Source organism: Xenia sp. Carnegie-2017, unplaced genomic scaffold (assembly GCF_021976095.1).
Source record: "Xenia sp. Carnegie-2017 unplaced genomic scaffold, XeniaSp_v1 HiC_scaffold_22, whole genome shotgun sequence".
NCBI classification, from domain to species: domain Eukaryota; kingdom Metazoa; phylum Cnidaria; class Anthozoa; order Malacalcyonacea; family Xeniidae; genus Xenia; species Xenia sp. Carnegie-2017.
Genome location: NW_025813485.1, coordinates 5,316,784 through 5,328,041, shown reverse-complemented (window position 1 = coordinate 5,328,041; position 11,258 = coordinate 5,316,784). Strand labels below are relative to the sequence as shown.

Below are 11,258 nucleotides of genomic sequence, written 5' to 3'. Positions count from 1 at the left end.
TTTTTGCATCATTTGACAAAATTTCAGGACACTTTTTTGGCCAGTGCTCCTGGCCCAGTCCTTGCCACCAGCCCGATAGATTTTGTTGCCCACTCTGAAGCGCATGCGCTCTTGATTGTAGTCAGTGGTGTCAATTGGTAAAGTGTCTACCATTGGTGAAAGTAACGTATTTTAAACGTTTGATGGATGGAGAGCAATAATTTTTTTGTCTTTGGGTATGCCTAGTAAGAATGGAGGTACAAACTGATGCAAACGTGGAAGATGTTGATAGGAAAAGTCTTGTTAAAGAAATCGAGCAGATTCAACTGGCTCTAGGGTCTCAAACGAACGGAGCAGAATCAGAAACCATCAGAACGTACAGAGCCATAAACGTCGACATAGATGGGGATGACTCTGACGATGAGCTGGGTGAGTAGCTGGTGATAGTCTAATACTTATTGTTGTAGAATGCATGATACGTCAGGAAGTTTAATACTAAACTAGTTTAATACTAAATCTTGCAGCCAGAAATTTTGTTTTAACTACGCAGCTCAGCTCCGGCTGCAGCAAAACAAACAAAATACAACAAAACTCTGGCTTCACTGTACAGCACGATAATTTTCATTTGCTGCCATGGTTGAATGCTAAATCATGTGAAACATATCTGACAAGGCATTTGGCAAAATAAGTTGCACAAATTATTGTTAGATTTATTTAAGAAAATGATGCAATCCATGTAATGAATTTTCCTTTTATTTTTAAGTTATTATAAAATCGCCAGAGTACCACTCAACAAGCGATAATGAAAGATTTGTTATGAAGGTAATGAACATTCATATTGCAATATTGCACCTGACAAATTTACAAGAATTGCTTGTAAATTATGAAACTCTGTTTGAAGAAGTTTGTGAATTTTTACCATTAGAAATCATTTGTTTTAGTCAATTTTTTCTTTATATGTTTAGCATGTTCCTTTTGAAGTCATATCATCTGAGAGTGATGATGAAAGTCAGAGAATTGCTGATGTTCAACATTCTTACTGCAGCAATCCTCTCAATATTGAACCTGAATCATCTCTTGAATTGAATGCAGATGATGCTTATAATTCAGTGAATCAACATCAAATTTAGAGCAACGATGTAGATTTAGAAATTATGGTAGACAATCCACTGAACACCAGTCAAACTGAGCTTACTGACCATGGCTCATTGCAATTGGAAAATAACACCGATGGCAAAACTGAGAACTATTGTTTAACTGAACTTCAACCAGCTACTAATGAATCTTTACAAAATATCATTCCAACAAGTGTGGATGAAAACTTGAAATCTTACTCTACCATGTGTACAGATCCTGAGGCATTGTCTAATGATAACGAAGAGGTCTTGCTCAGTGATGAAGATGAACAATCTATTGATCAGAAACAATGCCTGAAGCTGAACAGGCAGTATCAAGTACATAGAAAAATTGCATAAAATTTGCAACGTTGCATCATAGTTCTTATTACATTTTTTCTTTACATTAAAGAGCATGTATTGATAATTTTTAGTTTAGCCATTTTTTTCTCAAATAATATCTAACACATTGTTATAGGCTGAAAAATTGCATACAATTTATTTCAGGCAGTAATTAAAGCTCAACTGAGAAAGATTGAAAGACTGATTACTGAGAACAAAGAAAAACAAGTAAGTATTTTTTTAAACTTTTCAACCAGCAACCAGTACCAGGACAAAGGGCAGTCAAGGGCCTAGCCAGGAGAGCAAGTAACCCCACCATATTTTATCTTATGGCAATTTCAAATTGACAGCTATAAGTTGCTTTTTCAGCACACTCTTTGTGACTTATATGGTGTGATAAGTTCAAAATTTTGAAATCAAATTTTTGCACAGTTACTTGTGGTTTAATGTTCTTTTTCATGCATCAATAGCAAAAGATTGTTTTGCTCAACTTTTCAATTTTTGTTTATAAATGAAGAAAATGTCAAAATTTTGAGTGGTGTTGATGGCCTATAGGATCATTGAGCTGCCAGTCTGTTTACATTAGCAATTTCTCTAGCAAGGATTAAGTTAAACAATTTTGATGCATTGAAAAAAGTCTCTACTTCAACCATTACTATGATGTACACGTGATCTTTCTCAATCATGTCAAACCTTGTGGTGATAATGTAAAAAGCTTTTTGCTAGTGGCAATATATAGTGCATACACACTAGTAAATATAGACATGTAGACGTGGGTAAATATGTTGGAAAAAATTTATTTTTTGTCTTGCAGCATGTGAAGCAATTGATTGCAGAGCGGCATAAAATTTTTCTATTGATTTAATTGAATTTTTTTTCTTCAGCTTGGATTAACTCAAACATCCCCTGCTATGGCTAAAAATGCAGAGAATTTGGATTTCAAAGGCTTGCAGTCTTTCTTGCCATATTTTAAATCACACGGGAATAAGGTGGAAACTGTTTGTTGTGACATATTTCATGATTTGTGATAAGAAATTGTATAAGTAAAGCATTTCAATATACCTTGCCACTCTGTGACAAAACTTTCAGATTAAAGAAAATATCTAGGAATAATCATTATGACTGTTGAGAATTTCACCTATTCTAAAATTTTTATATGCATCGACTTGTTTTAGCTGCTGAAAAAAATGCTTTCCTCGCAGCACTGTGATAATAGATGACCTGCCTTGTTTACGTTTTGCTGGCAGGCAAATTAATCCCAAGAGAGGATAATCATTGTTGCTAGTGTTCTCGAAAAGCACTTGATCAAATCTGCCTGTCAGCAAAATGTAAACAAGGGAAGTCATGTATTGAAGAGATAATTTCAGAAGCAATAGTAGTCAGAAGAAGCAACGATACCCAAAACAACAAACAAGAAGTCTGTATTGTAAAAATAACACGCTAAAAGTCTGTGTTGTAAAATGTGGTTACTTATTTCAAACTATTTAATAAATTTGGTTAGGGTCCTGAAGACAATGAAGATACAGTATTGCGAAAAAGTATTGACCAACCGAGTCCTTTTGAGCTTCCACCACGACCATGTAAGCGTGCATGATTTTTGTTAGTTTAGACAAAGGTTTGCTTATTTGATTTTTTGATTTAAGAAGAAGCTTCAACCTTTGATAGCTCATTAGAAGCAGTTATACATGTGTAGTGTAGAAACCAAATCTGAACTATACGAGTAGCTGCTGTGGAACTCTTCCATTGTAGCGAATACTTATTCAGGATAAATACTTCAACTGAAAGCTCTTATCAACGTTTTCTGATATAACTAAATATACAAGTAAAATATATATTTGAAATTAATTTCAGTAAAAATTACTGCAATAAATAGAAAATAAAAAATTTTGAATAAAAATTATTACAATAAAAAAACGTCTATAAAGTCTTTAACTAATTAAATTGAGAGAAAATACTGAGTGATCTTATTTTCAAAGATCTGATAGCTCTCAATCTTTCGTAGTTCTAGTTGTAAATCCTTTTATATCTTAGCTCCCATAAAATAAAAAGCTTCAAGAGCATATTCTAGTTTAATAACAGGAATCTTAAATATATTTTTACTGTTTCTCGTTTCTTTTTTGTGTGTTGCTAAAGTGTAAAATAGGATTTGAAGTGATTACATTTTAATGCATTACGTACCTCTTTACTTGTTAGCATATACAGCAGATAAGAGTTGTTTTTATCATCCTGTTCTCCTTTGAAAAAAATTGACAAACATCTTTTTTCTGAGCTCTGTTGAGATGTAATTGTTATTTGCTAAAATATGTAAAATAAGTATGGTTAAGTCAAGATGGTCTCTTATCTTGAACAAGAGCTTCAACCGTCCAAATGCATTCTTGAAACACTTTTAAAATAGAGAACTCAAACTAAGAGATCCATTCACGTTTTATTCCATTAATGCTATTTTACTGAGCTGACAGGAGACAGCTAAAAATATGTTTTTTCTAAAGTTTTACGTATTTGTTATATTTTACATTTTGCACCTCCCCGCTAAGCTCATTAACATATATTTTTCTTCTGTTCTAGGGTCAATAGAAGAAGAGAAGACTCTTTCAGATGCAGTGAAATCAGACGTACTGCAGTCTAAGATAAAGCCATTGTTACAAAAGTAAGTTGGCATTGTGGAGACGTAAAATAATGATGATTTCGTTCGTAACATGTTACATCTTTTCTGATTCAAACATATCTAGTGTTGTAATAATTTGCCTGCTCTTCAATTTCAAACACAAATAGTTGTAATTCTTAAGGGTTTGATTGTTGTTTGAAACTTTGTAGACGTTAATAATTGTTGTATGTTTGCATTTATGTAGTTTTTGATGTAATAAATTGTCCTGTATTGATTATCTCAGTTCAAAGTATAGTGGGTGATGATTTTGAAATAGTATATGATATGTATATGATTTGTTTTCGAACTGTGTCGGGTACTAATTTTATGGTAAATATTGTCGTTTTACTACTAAAACATCTCAGAGTCTTATAAATACCGAACAAAAACTCGTGGCTAGCTTGCAGATTATGTTAAGCTTGACAATGTTGCCTTTCCAGAGTTGAAGCTCTTACTCCAAAACCAAGAAAAATGCCTGAGGAAGAAAAAGAACTCGAAGAATTAAATATGGCAATAGATCGTCTTAAGTATGTTTGACTTGGTTCGTGTTAAATGTTTTGTGATTATTTATATACCATTATTTGACCTGTCTAAATGTTACATACATACTGATTATTAAAATACCATCATTTCACCTGTCTGAATATTAAATGCATGGTGATTATTAAAATACCATTATTTCATCTGTGAACATGTTAAATACATGGTGATTGTTAAAATACCATTATTTCTAATAAATATGTCTGGACTGTGGATATTGGAGTCACCATTGCACTTTGGTGATAGCCGGGAGGGCGCATTGTTTATACACTTTATATATATATATATATATATATATAAAGATTTTTATTATCCCTGAAGAGTGAGAAATCACAAAACAGGCTTGTCGGGATGAAATTGTAGTTGTGTATTTTCTGATTATTATCAATATATATATAAAGAGATATTTTTGTTTTGTTTTGTCCCCTTTATGGAGCTGCTATTCCACCATATTTATAAATATTTTAAAAATATCCTTCAGCAAGCAAAGAAACAGCGTTTGTGCACGCTTTGACGTCGGCGGCTGTTGCGTACTCTATCACGAAGTCTTGTTCACGTGGAAAATTTCCAGATTGCACGTGTTCGAAAAAACCAAGGCCTCAGTTTAGCAACATGCGGCGACATTGCGACGATAAAGTTGAATACGGAATTTATTTTTCTGAACTGTTCGTTGATGCACCAGATAACGATAGAGAAGCTAGGAGAAAATTTCGACGAAGTGGTCAAAATTTTGTCAATCTACATAACAGCAAGGCTGGAAGACAGGTATATAATTTTTGTTATTGTTTTTTGGGGGGTATGTGGAACTGTGGTTAGAAAAGTGTTTCTGGAAGGATTGATTTGTTAAGTGTAATTTTAAAATATGCACGCGAGGCATTAACTTAGGGTTTAAACTTTGAATAATTTTAATCATGTGATTCAAATTTAAATTTAAACAACATATTTTTATTGATAACTGTCAAGTAAAAACCCAATGCACACTAGATAATTCATTCAGTTGAGTAGCTACGTATCACCCACAATCAACCATTTTGGGCTTTATTACATTGATATTCTGGTTGTAGCTAATTGTACAAGTTGGTTGTATAGCGCGCTTTTAAAGTATTTCTTTCTCATTGAGAGATGTTTTGAGAAAGATTTTAAATTGAAAAGAAAATGATGATGGAACTTTCTGCATCCATGCCTAATTCGGCTGTGAAGCAATATCAAGCAGTATCACTCTTTTCCACCTGATGTCCATCATAAACCATCAACCTTCGAGAATGCATCCTAGGTCTATTATATACATTTATATTTAACAAATTATTCTGAAGAAAGAAAATTTTTTCGATTTTTGTAGCTCCTAATTCTAATAATCAAGGATTCTTTCACTGAAACTCACGCATTCCAAATTTAATTGGGTTTTTTTGTTATAACTGGGTTAAATGATAAACCATCTGCATGATTTAGGCAAGTGTGTTATTTTTGTCTACTTATATCAATAATAATGGAGGAATTTACTTGATTGAGCACGATTAACCAGTGGGATGCAGGAAATTATGATGGAAAATGGTCATCAGTTATTGGAAGCGAGGAGATTTGTGGTTGTTATTCATGATAACCTTGCCACCTTCAAAATTGATCTTAGCTATGTTCAGCGCTTCAATACATATAACAGCGAGAATTGTCTTTGCAACGTGGACAATTTGTAGGGTAAAGCTCAGTACAAATATTGTAGATTTCTCACAAGTTTGGAGCATGTTGTATGTGCACGTCACGTGTCTTTCATAATAAGCACTCGTTCTTTTTTCACATCAATCATGATAAGATTTGATCACGCATTAAATATACTTTATTTGGTTTTGTCCAAGACAATAAGACAACTAAAAGTCTTCCTGTCTCATTATGCGGTAGTCGCGAAACTTGAATACAAAGTTTGAATATCGTGTTGTTAATTACAATGCAATTGATATATCGCTGTCCAGGTTTCCTCCGTCGTCCCTAGTCATCAATTGTTTTGCTCGTATATCAATTGTTTTGCTAGTATATCAATTGTTTTGCTCCTCAAATCACCATAGTTTATTGATTGTTGTTTTTTTTGCCAAAACATGAATGCGTAAAGCAAAAGATTGTAGATAAATGGCTTGACAACTTTTTCATGAAAAAAATTTAGCTTTCAATATTATCAGACGAAGTTTATTTGATCAAAGAATCCCTCTCGTTTTTTGCACCTTTTCTAAACCCTCTGTATGTAAATAAATGATTATAGAGATCAGTTGATTTGTTGATTTTGCCTACAGTTAGCTGGGCATTGTACCACTTCGTAAGAGGTAATGTAAACAAACAGTGAAGGAGAAAATTATATATTTATTACATCTTTACATAAATAACTGCTAACAGACCTTTTATAAGCACAGCTTTCGTGTAATGATGTTGTCATATTGTGGGTGTTTCTGTTGGATAATTGAAAAGATAATATAGGGTTGGTTGTCGAATTTTATACAGAGTTCTAGAGATGAAAATATCATTTTACCTGATTGATAGTGTTGTTTTTCTCCTCCTGTCTACATTTTAATAGTTTATCAAATGAAATTATTTGGTATAGAAAACGAGAAAATTTTTGTAATTTTTTATCATTATATCCATATATGTATATATATTTTTTCACTTGTGTACTCTCTTGGTTATCATCATATAATAATAACTCCCTCAGAATGTACGGTTCACATGTTGACGATCATCCTGCTGAATCAACTTCCGCTAATCACATTGGACTTTTCCATGTGTAATGCCTGAACACAGCAGATCAAGCTGAGATATATTTAAAAGCAATGTGCATAAGGTTGACATTATTTTTTTCTGCATTGTCATCCATGTATCATATGGTACCTATATTTTCTTCCTTTTCTACATTGTCCTCCATGTATCTTATGGTACCTATTTTTCTTGCTTTTCTACATTGTCCTCCATGTATCTTATGGTACCTATATTTTCTTCCTTTTCTACATTGTCATCCATGTATCTTTTTCTTGCTTTTCATTGTCCTTCATGTATCTTTTTACCTTATTTTCTTCCTTCATTGTCATCCATGTATTTTATGGTACCTATATTTTCTTCCTTTCTACATTGTCATCCATGTATCTTATGGTACCTATTTTTTCTTCCATGTATCTTATGGTACCTATATTCTTCTTTCCTATGTATCTTGGTACCTATATTTATTCCTTCTAAACATTATTATCCGTGCATCTTATGGTCCTTATTTATTCCTTTTTGACATTATTATCCATTCATGTTGTGGTACCTATTTATTTATTTCTCAACATTATTATCCAAGCATGTTTTGTTACCTTTACAAACCAAGCTTTTTTGGACATTACCATCTCGTGGGCAATGGCTTTTATTTGACAGTTATATAAGTACAAATGTTATTTTGTTTTATGTTAATTTAAAACACCGCGGTTATTGCTTAATATAATCGGTATGTTTAACATTTGTACACTTATCATAGCTTTATTTTTTTTTGCCTCCTGCCAACTTCACTATGTTAAATTTCATATGAAACATATGACATTTAACGGCTACTCTAAAATCTTGTTTTGATGGGGGTGCCGTTTAGCAAAAAAATGTAGTTTATGTGTGTTTGTTATCTACGATGTTGGTATTTGGCCATATTTGGAAATTTATATGTGGGAAACTTCGATTGTTTTTTTGAAATATCTGTCACCTCATTAAATTGTTCTCGCATTTTCGAAGAATAATAATCAGTTTTATATTAATTATCGATTTTTTTGTATTCACCGTACCAGCATACTATATACTAATGACTATTTTGTGAATCTTATTATGTATTAAAGCTTAATTGAGACTTGAAGGGTTGGGGACTGGGGTGGTCAAAGTCAATGCACAACTTTCATTTTTCTTATGATCTTTGTCGTCACCAGGCTCTTATGGCGTCGTTAATAACACGATGTCGTTGCTACGGTTTGTCACAAGGATGTGCCATGCGGTCGTGCTGGAAGGTTCTACCGAAAATTGAAGACGTTGGCAAGATATTAAAGATGAAATATGAGAAATCCGTGGAGGTTATCTATGCCAGAAAGAAGAAAAAACTAAAAAGAAAGGCCAACCGAAAAATTCTTCTGAAAGTCTCTGATCTTGTTTATATGAAACGATCCCCTAACTACTGCCAATCAAATCCCGGTATTGGTATTTCGGGTACGTCTGGTAGAGTATGTGATAGAAATGACACAAACTCTATGAATAGCTGTTCTATCTTGTGTTGTGGACATGGCTATAACACACAAATTGTCCGCGAGAAGAAATTTTGCAACTGCAGCTTTCACTGGTGTTGTCGTGTGAAATGTGAAACGTGTGAAGTTGTGTTCGATAGATACATTTGTAAATAGTACCACAGGATACAATAGGGTACATGGAACTACAAGTAAATGATTATTTTCGTCAATTCTTGTAAAACACAAAAGCATTGAAAGTAGTATTTGTAATATTCGATCCATGGCTTCGAGATTTTTATTGAAATTTTTTTATTCATATGTATAAAGTAAAGTTTGAATATTTCAAAATAAAATAGTATGAAAAAATTTAGTATGTATTATTGTGAAATAGTTCTTGATGCCTACAATGCAGTTATGCAAATTTAATGCTTCACAAAATGTAGATTGCAAGTTTTTTTTACATACTCACAAGAGTTTTCGTCACTGTCATCTTCAAATATTGCCTTCCGCGATCTTCGGTCAATTCTTCATATTGGATCTGCGATCTCATTGGCCGATTGTCTAAACATTACGTGATGCCATATTGCAGTCGTGTCTGTACGAGAATAAAATTGCTTAAAAAATTGCTATGCAATTTATAGGGCACGCAATTTGAAAAGTCTGTTAAATGCATCGTAACGTTTAATTTTTTACATTTTGCGAACATCTTCCTTCAGTGAAGTACTTAAGCCCCTGCACGACGGCAAATAAACCAAAGGGTGCTGATCTAATTAAAGATCCCACAAATGTCCCTCTTCCTGGTTTCAAGAAGCTAACTCGTAAACAATGGAGCACTTGTAACCGAATAAGATCAAAACAGGGCAGAACAGCTAACAACCTATACCGATGGGGCTACAAAGACTCGCCAACTTGCCCATCATGTAACGCCACCAACCAGAATATGGACCATATCATCCTGCAATGTCCGTTCACACGCATTGAAGGCGGCTACGCAACAGTGCATAAAGCGGATGATGACTTCACAAGCTGGCTTGATGAGACACACATGGAGCTGTGACCATAGGAAACTACTACTACTACTACTTGCTATACTTTGCTGTCAGTCTTAACAGCTCGTTCTATCCCTTTAAAAGTCGTTTTCAAAGAAAAACGAAGTGGACAAGTCAATCATTGGTGAGAACTTCCTACAAAAAAACAAACTCCACTGACATCACTGGTAAATGTGTTTTTCACTTCTTTCATGTGTTTAAGTTTTTATTATAATTAAGAGTATAGGTTTCGTCCATTACATATAAAGCTTTACATGAACGATTAGATGTGTTGCCAAATAGTATATGATTTTTTAGTTGGACCAGTTGTAAGTATACAGTTATATAATTTGAGCCTTTTTTACGATGTATGTTGTTAGATATAATTAAAATAACGCCTTACTTTGCAGTATCTCTTGAGACATATTTTGACATACAAGAAATACTCAATTTGCAACCTATTTTTCGTCATTTTTTGATTCTATCTTAGCTATAAAAACAGAGAGATGAATGTATACTCTACACAAAAGTTTTGTTTGAATACACACACACACAACATAAAACGTCTTTTTTCAGGCATTCGATAATCATTTTAGAAACTTTGTCTTTTCCTTTTGTTTTTGTTTTATATAAGAACCAGTTGCTAGCCAAGTAGCAGTAGATGAACGTTTTCAATATTTCGTTTTGTTTACTTGCAGTGCAAATTATTTACTCATATTTTATTGCTGATTTGAAGATATCAAAGAAGGCAGAACACTTGCAAAATGAGACTGCTGACTCTTGCCATATGTTTCGTGATAATATTTTGTATAATAAGCGTCGTGAAAAATGATGGTAAGTTAGTGACACAGAGGAAAATGAAAGTTTGTGTGACATTATTGATGTTTTCGTTAAATGTATGAATTGCAGGGAAAAACTGAACTGCATGACTATCTACTATGAAGCGGACATGTTTATCCAGAGGCATAATTCAGGGAGGGGGCTCGAAAGTTTACTCAATCTTAGGTCTTTATAGTTACGTTCTTATGTTCATCCAATGCAACATGACACGTGATCGATGATCTCAATTGATTTTAACAAAAGATGTTTGTGAACTTAACTTGACGAAGAACGTTCGCAAAAAAACGTCAAGTTTACGAGGATCCAACATTTAGGCTACAGATTTACCCCAAACTAAACTTACAGATCGCCTGTTTACCATAGTTCCTTCAATTTTCACATGCAACACAATTATATTCCACTCACTCTTAACACAACGCTGTACTTCACTTACGGCTAACAAACACTGCCATATTCCTCACTAGTCACACAAATTACAAATTTCTATCCTTTAATTGTTACACAATGTCCGACGAACACTTTTCATTTGTCATTGCACGGTTTTTGTCTATATGTA

The 11,258-nt window shown here is 33.4% G+C and overlaps 2 protein-coding genes across 2 annotated transcripts in view; both read left to right on the top strand.

Annotated features, from left to right (window-relative positions):
- LOC124447119 (relaxin receptor 1-like) overlaps window positions 1–11,258 on the top strand; it is a 28,651-nt gene that overhangs the window by 11,748 nt on the left and 5,645 nt on the right. Inside the window, exons 2-3 of the mRNA XM_046998014.1 lie at window positions 9,968–10,050; window positions 10,599–10,696. Coding sequence (XP_046853970.1) covers window positions 10,627–10,696 — 70 coding nt within the window. The 5' untranslated portion in view covers window positions 9,968–10,050; window positions 10,599–10,626. The remainder of the gene's footprint in view (window positions 1–9,967; window positions 10,051–10,598; window positions 10,697–11,258) is intronic.
- LOC124445665 (snRNA-activating protein complex subunit 4-like) lies at window positions 129–8,701 on the top strand. The gene is made up of 10 exons (XM_046996416.1): window positions 129–408; window positions 743–801; window positions 945–1,433; window positions 1,602–1,664; window positions 2,321–2,425; window positions 2,938–3,016; window positions 4,002–4,083; window positions 4,521–4,607; window positions 5,102–5,385; window positions 8,544–8,701. Exons 3-9 carry the CDS (start codon window positions 1,134–1,136, stop codon window positions 5,226–5,228), a joined length of 843 nt encoding a protein of 280 aa, XP_046852372.1. The 5' UTR covers window positions 129–408; window positions 743–801; window positions 945–1,133; the 3' UTR covers window positions 5,229–5,385; window positions 8,544–8,701.

What these genes read in the sequence shown, in the direction of transcription:
- LOC124445665 (XM_046996416.1), top strand. Translation starts at nt 1,134, where the DNA reads ATGGTAGACAATCCACTGAACACCAGTCAAACTGAGCTTACTGACCAT. An exon ending in TTAAATCACACGGGAATAAG is followed by an intron (nt 2,426 to 2,937) that starts GTGGAAACTGTT and finishes AAATTTGGTTAG; the next exon opens with GGTCCTGAAGACAATGAAGA. An exon ending in ATGGCAATAGATCGTCTTAA is followed by an intron (nt 4,608 to 5,101) that starts GTATGTTTGACT and finishes AATATCCTTCAG; the next exon opens with CAAGCAAAGAAACAGCGTTT.